General features: G+C 43.3%; 1 protein-coding gene across 1 annotated transcript; it reads left to right on the forward strand.

Annotated features, from left to right (window-relative positions):
- Positions 1 to 1,720: 1,720 nt before the first annotated feature.
- Positions 1,721 to 9,190, forward strand: LOC308120044 (putative E3 ubiquitin-protein ligase UBR7). The gene is given in 12 exon segments (XM_080480420.1): positions 1,721 to 1,925; positions 3,060 to 3,196; positions 3,274 to 3,334; positions 3,407 to 3,502; positions 4,546 to 4,599; positions 4,679 to 4,784; positions 4,873 to 5,036; positions 6,716 to 6,848; positions 6,850 to 6,911; positions 7,555 to 7,711; positions 7,826 to 7,887; positions 8,435 to 9,190. Coding segments are annotated over 12 exon segments (1,233 nt in total). The 5' UTR covers positions 1,721 to 1,808; the 3' UTR covers positions 8,519 to 9,190.
- The last annotated feature ends 1,027 nt before the right edge of the window (positions 9,191 to 10,217 follow it).

Raw genomic sequence — 10,217 nt, forward strand, 5'->3', positions numbered from 1 at the left:
TGGCGCCATCTTGTGGATCAAAGTATAATCAACCCTTGAATAACGGACTATGACTAACTAATGTATGAATATACTTTTGTCTTAAACTAAATGCAAAATCTTAAAATCACCATAGTGATGCACAGGCATATAATAAATCTGTATGGATCTATCTAGTATGTGAAAGTAGTTGAGTACAGATATCCAATACTTCTTTATTATGTTGTAAAAAAATAATTAGTCTGACTGCTGTCTTTTTTTGGCAATGAAATGTTTTTTATCGGTTACTTCTTGCATTGAAACTATCTAGATGTATTAATATTTCAATAAAATTCCCAATGATGAGCCACTTCAGAGAAAGTCTACAAACTAACAAGCTTTCAAACTTTTTGACCTGCATTTTAAATATTTGCAAATTTATTCTATTAACAGAGACATTTTCAATGCTTTTATATTCAGATTTTATCGTTTACTTCTAAGTCTAAATATTTGATTTATAATAATACTATTACTACTACTACTACTACTACTACTACTACTACTAATAATAATAATAATAATAATAATAATAATAATAATACTATTACTACTACTACTACTAATAATAATAATGATAATAATAATACGATTGGTACATAATAACTAAATATTAGTGTTTAGTTTAGGGAAAGTGGTAGCCTACAGAGGCTAGAGAAACAGATTTGGGATCAGGAGTTCATTGGTTCAATTCCCACAGCAGACAGGTCACCACTGTGGCTCCTTGAGCTTGACCCTTGACTGCAATAAGTTCCCCACGGTGCCTTAATGTAACTGCCCACCACATCATCGAAATAGGATGGGTCAATACTGAAATAAAGTATGACTACTTTAGTGTATATAGTTGAACGATATAGTTGTGATAAATAGCTTCCACAAGATCTTGTGAATTCTACATTAGTTAAATTCACAAACATTAGTTTTTATGTAAAAGTCTCTTGATAACAAATTGAAACATCATATCTGAGATTCATTATCAGACTTCTGAAAAACTGTTTGATTCTTACAACCATGAACAAAGAAGTAGATCAGGGGTCTACTGACCCATTTCACTTCAGGGGCCCACAAACAGCGCAATGTAACCCCCCATATAGTGAGAGCTTTTCTTTCCCTCCTTTACTTCATCTGGATCTTGTCATGTTACGTATTCATGTCTGTTACAAGAGTTTAAAAATATAATAAAATAGAGTTTTATTTAAACTTAATTTTTATCTATTTTATAGTAATATAACATATACACAGCATATACATTTACTGTCATTTACAATGTTTGCCTTTATACAGCGATACACAATCTTAAAACACATTCAGAAACATTCGGAAAAAATCATGTGTAAAATAAAAACAAATCTACAATAAGTATCAGAGAAAATAAAATAATGTGGGTTTTATCTAGTGTGATTTGTTGTTTAATTTGATGAAGCATCGTACTTCCATTTAAAATAATATAAAATGCTCTCAGGAAACTGAGATTAAAGATTGATAATGAACATATAATGAATAAAAGAAAGGGAAAATAATGCAATGCAATAATAATGAAAAGCATTTATGATAACAATAGTATAATAAAATAAAATATAAAAGTACATGAAATGTAAGGATCATCTAAGTTGCTTTTACTGTTGTTCATTGTTGTGTGTGACGTTGATGTGTCGTCACTTCCTTCACGTGGTCTCCGTCCAAATTCCCGCCCGGAAACACAGTCATTCATCAACAGAGTGTTTCAGCCCGGTTCCCAGCCGCTGTGTGCTTCTCTGCCCGTCTCCTCTTCATCTTCTCCCTCCGTATCCACCATGTCTGCAGCTCCCGGGGAGTCTCCTCGTGACGAGGCCGCGGTGAGCGAGGAGGAGCTGCAGCGAGCTCTGAGCGTGCTGGCCGGGAGCGACTCCGAGAACTGCTCCTACCCGCGGGTGAGCAGCGAGCTGCGGCTCCGGTCCGGCCTGATGCCCCGGTCCTCTGTGTGATGCCCCCCTCTCTATCTAATGCCCCTCTCCTCTGTGTAATGCCCCCCTCTCCTTTGTGTGATGCCCCTCTCCTCTGTGTGATGCCCCTCTCCTCTGTGTGATGCCCCTCTCCTTTGTGTAATGCCCTCCTCTCCTCTATGTGATGCCCCTCTCCTCTGTGTGATGCCCCTCTCCTTTGTGTAAAGCCCTCCTCTCCTCTATGTGATGCCCCTCTCCTTTGTGTAATGCCCTCCTCTCCTCTGTGTGATGACCCTCTCCTTTGTGTAATGCCCTCCTCTCTATCTAATGCCCCTCTCCTCTGTGTAATGCCCCTCTCCTCTGTGTGATGCCCCTCTCCTCTGTGTGATGCCCCTCTCCACTGTGTGATGCCCCTCTCCTCTGTGTGATGCCCCTCTCCTCTGTGTGATGCCCCTCTCCTCTGTGTGATGCCCCTCTCCTCTGTGTAATGCCCCTCTCCTCTGTGTGATGCCCCTCTCCTCTGTGTGATGCCCCCTCTCCTCTGTGTAATGCCCCTCTCCTCTGTGTGATGCCCCTCTCCACTGTGTGATGCCCCTCTCCACTGTGTGATGCCCCTCTCCTCTGTGTGATGCCCCTCTCCACTGTGTGATGCCCCTCTCCTCTGTGTGATGCCCCTCTCCTCTGTGTGATGCCCCCTCTCCTCTGTGTGATGCCCGTCTCCTCTGTGTGATGCCCCCTCTCCTCTGTGTGATGCCCCTCTCCTCTGTGTGATGCCCCCTCTCCTCTGTGTAATGCCCCTCTCCTCTGTGTGATGCCCCTCTCCTCTGTGTAATGCCCCTCTCCTCTGTGTGGTGTGCATCTCAATGTTTCAGCATGTTCACATAATTTTTTCATCTATTCAGTGAAAAATGTAGTTCCAACAACAGACTGATTCTACTATTGTACATCAGATTTGTTTCACTTGTAAAATAAACTCCAGCTATTCCTCCCAGATCAGTTGCATGAATCTTTTAAGAAGAAGAGTTTGAGTGCCTCTGGCACGCCGCTCCTCGAGCTTCTCGATGCTCCTGAGCTTCCGCCGCCGCCCTGACGTCTCCGTGCCTCCCTTCTGTTGCATTGCAGGGATACGTGAAGAGACAGGCGGTGTTCGCCTGCAACACCTGCACTCCGAGCAGCGCTGCAGAGCCCGCCGGCGTCTGTCTGGCCTGCGCCAACAAGTGTCACGACGGTCACGATATCTTCGAACTCTACACCAAAAGGTAAAACACGTTCACCGCGCGGCTCCATTCTATCCTCCGCAGCGTTCGCTGAATGCTCTCCTCTCTCTCCTGCAAAGAAACTTCCGCTGTGACTGTGGGAATGAGAAGTTTGCTGGTTTGCAGTGCCAGTTAAACCCTGTAAGTACTTTTTCATTTCGTTTGCTGATCGTATTCTGGTACCTGTAGTAATTCAGCCTCTTGCATCCAAAGGTCAAGGATAAGCGAAATGTCAGAAATCAGTACAATCACAACTTCAGAGGCTGCTACTGCACATGTGATCGGCCTTACCCAGACACCGAGGATCAGGTACGTCTGCGGTTGGTGAGCAGCATTAACAACGAAACTAAAAGAAATCCATAGAATATAATAACAACATGAAATTTCACAGACAGGAGTGCTGACACATTTAACCCTGCACATACATCAATATAGAACAGTTATTGTAACAACAGCAGTAAAAGATGATGCAGTTTCCTCCCATCGTCATACTCCAGAATAACTTCCTGCAGGTAGTCGCTATAGAGCAGCGTACAAAATAGTCAGTTTTTTTAATGCATACTTTGTTTATTGATTTTTTAAATTTTTTCTGGGATATAAAATCACACAAATGAAATAAAAGCAGTTATTGTCCAAGGTGATGTAAACAATGAACGGCATTAGCCACAAATTGCCTAATCAACAAAAAAATTGTAATAATCGCGGAGGGGGGGGGGGGCACTAAAATATTATCAATATTAACAAAGGTCAATGATTAGAAATAGAAAAAATGACAAACTAAAGAAATTAGATCTAGATATATGAAAGTGAAGTGAATAAACTCACAGCCAGACAACATTAGGTCTTCGTTGTATCCCGTCATTGCAGACACACTTTGACCCACGAGTCATAATTGTTATTTAGCATTAGCGTTACGCAGCATTCGCTTTGCACAGCATTGTTGTTAAGCTGCAGTAGCATGACACGGCATTAGTGTTTCCAGCATTAGTGTTACATAGCAGTAGCATTTCACAGCATTAGTGTTACACAGCATTAGTGTTACACAGCATTAGTGTTACACAGCATTAGTGTTACACAGCACTATTACCCAAACAATCCTCAGAGAGAAATCGGCAGGGATTCATCCTTTGAACTCCAGAAATGGACGAGGTGTCGACAGTCTGTGGGCAGTGATAGTCGAGACGTGGGCAGTGATAGTCGAGACGTGGGCAGTGATAGTCGAGACGTGGGCAGTGATAGTCGAGACGTGGGCAGTGATAGTCGAGACGTGGGCAGTGATAGTCGAGACATGGGCAGATCCAGATCATCTGCATGAGGGGAGCTGTAAGATTGATGTGTGGCGTCTCCTGCAGGACGACGACGAGATGATTCAGTGCGTGGTGTGTGAGGACTGGCTCCACGGCAGGGTAAGACTGTCCTTCACCTCTTGGTCTCCGCTGTAAGCTTCTCCTTCCTTCATGGACTCTCTCTGCTCTTGTCCACCAGCACCTGGGCTGCTCGGTGGAGGAGCCGGAGGAGCTGCAGGAGATGGTGTGCGAGGCCTGCATGGACAAGGCTCCTTTCCTCTGGACGTACGCTGCTCACTTCGCTGGTAAACCGAACGTTTGGCATAAATAGAGGAAACTAAATCGAGGAAAAACTCTGCAGAAATGACTAATATGTGACTTTGACCTGCACAGTTCCACCTGTGGTGACCATCAGCCGCCCCGAGGAGGAGGAGGAGGAGGAGGAGGAGCAGCAGCAGGAGGACGTGGACGTGGAGGAGGAGGATGTAGAGAAAGAAGAGTCCAGCCAGAGTACAAATGAAGAACCATCCACCAGCGAGGAGCGCGGGACGCAGCAGGTGAGAGGGTGTCTCAATTTACTGTTACACTGGCTTTTTAATTGTGCCACATGTAGGAAATGATTAAAATATTAGTTTGATTCAACTTGTTTTACATCTGGACTAACAATCCAGGACCCCGAGACCATGTATCTTTGTATTTGTTTTCTGTTTTGTTTTTTATAAATCAAAAAATCAAAGTTACATCTCAATTCATCCATCCGTCGCTTAAATCAGTGATTCTCCACGAGGGGGCGCCAAAGATTCACAATTCATCTGGGGGGGTTACAAAGCCCTCCTGATTTTAAGGGTTATAACATTTTTTCTGTCTTCGAAATAAGTGACTGCATTTAATTCAGTTATGTCACAAGAAGACTTAAAAATTCTATCATGTATTCAAAAGTATATGTATATTTTTTTAAAGTTCCCATTTTTTGCAAAATTTCCAATGGTTTTCTAACTGTGATTCGTGTCCCCATTTCCTGTGTATGATTCTCCAGAAGTGAAGAAAGTCTCTCCCTCACTTGCTCCATTTGTTCAGTGAACGTTTGCTCAGGAGAATCTGATTTTCCCTTCATGGCATCATGCAGGGAAATGAGTACTCCCTCTGGTAGTGGATACTCACTTTGAGCCTCCTACAGGTAGATGAAAACTTACAAAGATTACTGATATATTTAATAAACTGAGTATTATTTGAAAAGCCTTAACAGTTAGCGGGAGCTAGCGTTAGCTACTTGGTAGCGACACACACAACAAAACTAAAGTAAAGTATTCAGGCGCACTATATTTTTAATTCATCATCTTCAGGAGCCTCTCCTTCTGAGTCAGATTCTGGTTGAACAACAGTGTTTCTACGATCCACAGCGATAAATCCACCGTAAACATTAGCGCCTGGTAAAACATTAAACTGAGTCTTCTCCAGGGTTGCCAGATCTGACTCGGTGTTTCCAGCCCAACACAACGTTAAACCCTGCCACCTCAAAAAAAAAACAACCCCAGCTCAAATCTCAATCTCTGTAGAAACTCATGTTAAAACTATAAAACTATTATATGTTCAATAAAGAACATGTCATAAATACACAACTCTACTGAATAAACAAAGAAAAAAGTAAAGTAACATATACAACAATAGCCTGTTCTCATTTGAGTTCACTAGAGGGACTTTTAGACTGAAATTCAGGACCACGGCTGGATTTGGGGAAATACACTTTGAATACAATGTTGTCAGACCCCTGACACCGATGTGAAATTGTTGAAAAACTGTATAATATGGGACCTTTAAAGTATTGTGAGGGTTGAATATGAACACGCAAAGTCAGCAGCGAGAGGAAAAATGGCGGAGCGTCATTCCACCAAACAGCTCGAGACAGTGTGTTGGGAATCGCTGGTTAAAGTGGTTGGGAGTTAGAATGCAGCTCAGTGTGTCCACTAGGTGGCAGCAGAGGGTAAATTAGCAGATTGCAAGGCAGATCCTGCAGCCTGTGTCATCTTGGTACCCCCCCCCCCCCCCCCCCCCCCCCCCCCCCCCCGGGTAATTAGAGGAGAAATGACCCATGAGGCTCTGCTTCCCCGAGCAGCACAGGACAGCTTACTGTAAACTTCCGACTTTCATCGCCCGGCCGTCTGGCGTGAGCCGCCCGGAGACTTCCCCAGACTCCTTGCAGTAACTCGCCCCTCTGGTTGTTTTGTTCTGATGACAGGAAGTGGTAAACAGGAGTTCCCCCTGCAAACGGACCCACGAGGAAATGAATGGCAGCCCCACCAAGGCTGAGGGGAAGGCTGAGGGCTGCCGGCTGAAGGAGCTGCAGGGGGGGGGGGCCGCGGAGGTCCAGGCAGGGGGCCGTCTTCTGGCCCTACAGCTGGCGCTCCGAGCTGTGCACCTGCACCAGCTGCAAGGTACGTCACAGATACCTGGCGCAACAGGAAACCATTGAGAGAGGCTGTGGACCCATGACCTCTGGCCTCTGAATGGGACAAAACATTACAGTGAAGCCAAATGCTGCTGGACACACACCCTTTTTAAAAATATATATCAACCTCAGAGCTTTATAAAGCATTATCATGATATTAACAGGTGCAAAATGTAGATAAAAGAAGAAACTGAAGAATTCAGGAAAGAAATCCCAACAAATTTCCACCTTGGAAGTGCAGGTGAATGAAAACCAGTCACAGTGGAGGTGAATTAGAGCCAAGACATTAAGCACAAACACATGAAAATCATCAACTTATCTGTTTGTATTTATTGTTTTGTACTTTATTTGTTAAAATACTCAAAGGAATGGAATTATCATTAAAGTTTGAGTTCATTAAATATAGATTTGGTTTGTGAACAAATGTTGATATAAAGCTGGAACTTTCTGTTCAAAGATGAAACTGAAAAATGCCGATTAGATGATAAAAGTAAAATAACGAGTTGTTAAAACTAGAAGTGTGCCAACATATTACTACAGTAATGCGAGTATTTGTAGCTATTTTGATTGCACAGCTTCATCTGTGATGCATTTTGATTATCTGCCCCCGGTGTTGCCCCGGCGAGCAGAAGGCCTACGTGGCTGCAGACGTGCCTTTCCTGATGGATCAGTCCGACACCGTCCTGGCCTACGAGAAGAAAGGCCTGGACGAGCCGTTCGGTCAGCATCCTCTGATGGCTCTGACGGGCGCCATGAACCGCGTGCAGCAGCTGGAGGTCATTTATGGTGAGCCCCCCCCCCTTCTCCCCCCCTCCCTCGGCAGGCTGTCATCTTCCCCCTCGAATGACGACGTGAAATCTCAGGACTGACGTGGACTAATTATCTGTGTCCTTCCCTCAGGTTTCAACGAGCTGACAACGTCCATCACTGCTTTTTTTGAGCAGTGTGTTTCCGAGGGAAAGGTGAGAAATAGTGGACACTTTTTTTTAAAAGTGTATTTTTCCTTTCTCGCTTCAAGGTCTCATATATTAAGAAAGAATCTACTTTGTAATGTTTTTCTAACAGTAATATGTGTCCCGTTAGCCTGTGTCTGAGGCCCCAGAAGTGAAGAGACTGTCGTCTACCTCATGTGCTCCACTTTTTAGTGAATATGTCAAACAGGCGATTCAAGATTTTCCCTTCATGACATCATGCGGGGAAATAACCCCTCCCTCTGGTAGTGGGTACTCTCTTTGACCCTCCCAAAGGTAGATGAGCTCTGCGTTCTAAAATTAAGAGTGGGCGCTGTTTTGTTTTTTTTCTTTTCTTGTTTTTGCAAGCACTACAGGAAACAGGCCCAGCTCTTTAGCATTTAAAGGTACAGACACAGCAACAGCCTGTTCTCAGAGCTCCTAGAGGGACTTTTAGACTGACTGGGATTAAGGAAAATACACTTTTAAATACAGTGTTGTTGGACCTCTCACAACGATGTGAACTTATTGGAAAATGGTGTATTACTGCACCCACCAGATGGTGACCGAGGAAGCGGTGCATCAGTTCTTCGAAGAGCTGCGAGCCAGAAAAAGACGTCGCACCAACGCAGGATACCAGTGAGGAATCCTGATCCCTCCGTTACGAGGAGCTCTTCTCTCGCTTTCATCGCACGGATCAGGATCCTCCGTCTTAAACGTGCAGCTCTCCTAGCCGCAGCCAGTTTCTTTGTTATAGTTCCACGTCCATTTGTTTTAATTAGTTCATGATGATGCCTTAACTGTGAAGCTCCTGAAGATGTATTACTTGAAATGTTCATGAATGTTGCACACTGGAGGTCACGTTATGTCGGGTGCTATCAGTGATCACACCAAAGCCGCAGTTCCACAAAAAGGTGAGACGGCGTGTCATATGAAAGAATAAATCTCTGAACAAACCCGATAGATTTTCTCAAAACAGTTGGGCCAAGGCCTTTGTTTACCATTATGTAGTATTTTTTTATTTTCCCACGTCCACTTTAGTCCTCTGCTGTGATGGATGCAGTGTGCTCATGAAATACAACCTCATGAAAGAGACAGAATGTAATTTTCAGCACTGGCGTCTCTTCACGATGACCCCGCCTGGACTATTTTGAGCTGATAAGTTACCACGAAGTCTTAAAATGTCTCACAGATCAGAGTATTCTGGTCTTATTTGGAATTGGTTGTAATCTTACGAATGTCACCACGTTGTGAGTTTAATGTTTTGACTTCGAGATGCAATAATAATAATGACGACAAATAAACAGTCAAGTAGATGATGTGTGTCGTTTGAGATTTGTACTTCTTAACAACCAGAATTAAATACTGTGACTTATCAGTTCAGATGTTATATGAAAACAAACGAGACAAACGGCAGCAGATTAAGACCATAATATCAAACCAGTTTATTTTGAGGTTCCCCTAGTTGACCACTGTTATGCACCTTCTGAGGTGACAGTAGAAAAATAGATTCAGTGAAACTAAATGCAACTTAATCAATCTACAAACATGGTTTCCATGACGCTGAACAAGTACAGAGTACCTGCTAAGATTCAACACAAGCAATCAACACTTTTCAGATGGTTCTTTTTCCAAAAGGTGCTTGACACTATGTACACACAACGAGCTACATGAGAATCCAAAGAACTACTTGACGCAGGCTGGTAAGCTGGTAGAAAAGAGCTTGCATAGACATCAAAGTCACTTCTCCAATGAAAGCCCAGCCGCAGGCGGGGGAAGGCACTGACTTCTCTACAGCGAAGAGCAAAACAAGGACGTTTATTCAATGGAACATTGTCCCGGAAAATAAAACAACTACCCGACATGAACATGGGGAGGAATCTGGAGTTTTGCATTTTTTCCCCATGAGGCAACATCGATGGAAAAATGATTTTTTTTTTTATTAAATTTTTTTCTGCTTGGCCATCGCTGCTGAGTAGAGAGTGAATCTCCTCAGATCCTCCACATATTCCTCTTGAAGTAAAGGGAGGGGGGGGTGGGAAGAAAAGACCAGGGGCAAACATTTCTACAAACATGGTAATCCACACCACCTACAATATTCAACGACGGCCTGAAATGCATCACATGTAAGAACAGAATAGATTCTGGGACACAATCTTTAGGTTTTTAGACCACACATTCTTAGTGAGATGACGAGAGACGAGAACACAGTGTTTGTCCACTACAGTAAAAACACACACCTTCCAACGACCACTAAAATGTGATAAGAGACCATTAAAAGAAAAGTCATCAGAACGTGTGGAACTCAATTCATTATATACATTGTTATTTTTATATTGGAG

This window comes from Lipophrys pholis (assembly GCF_963383615.2).
Source record: "Lipophrys pholis genome assembly, chromosome: 14".
In the NCBI taxonomy this organism is placed as follows: domain Eukaryota; kingdom Metazoa; phylum Chordata; class Actinopteri; order Blenniiformes; family Blenniidae; genus Lipophrys; species Lipophrys pholis.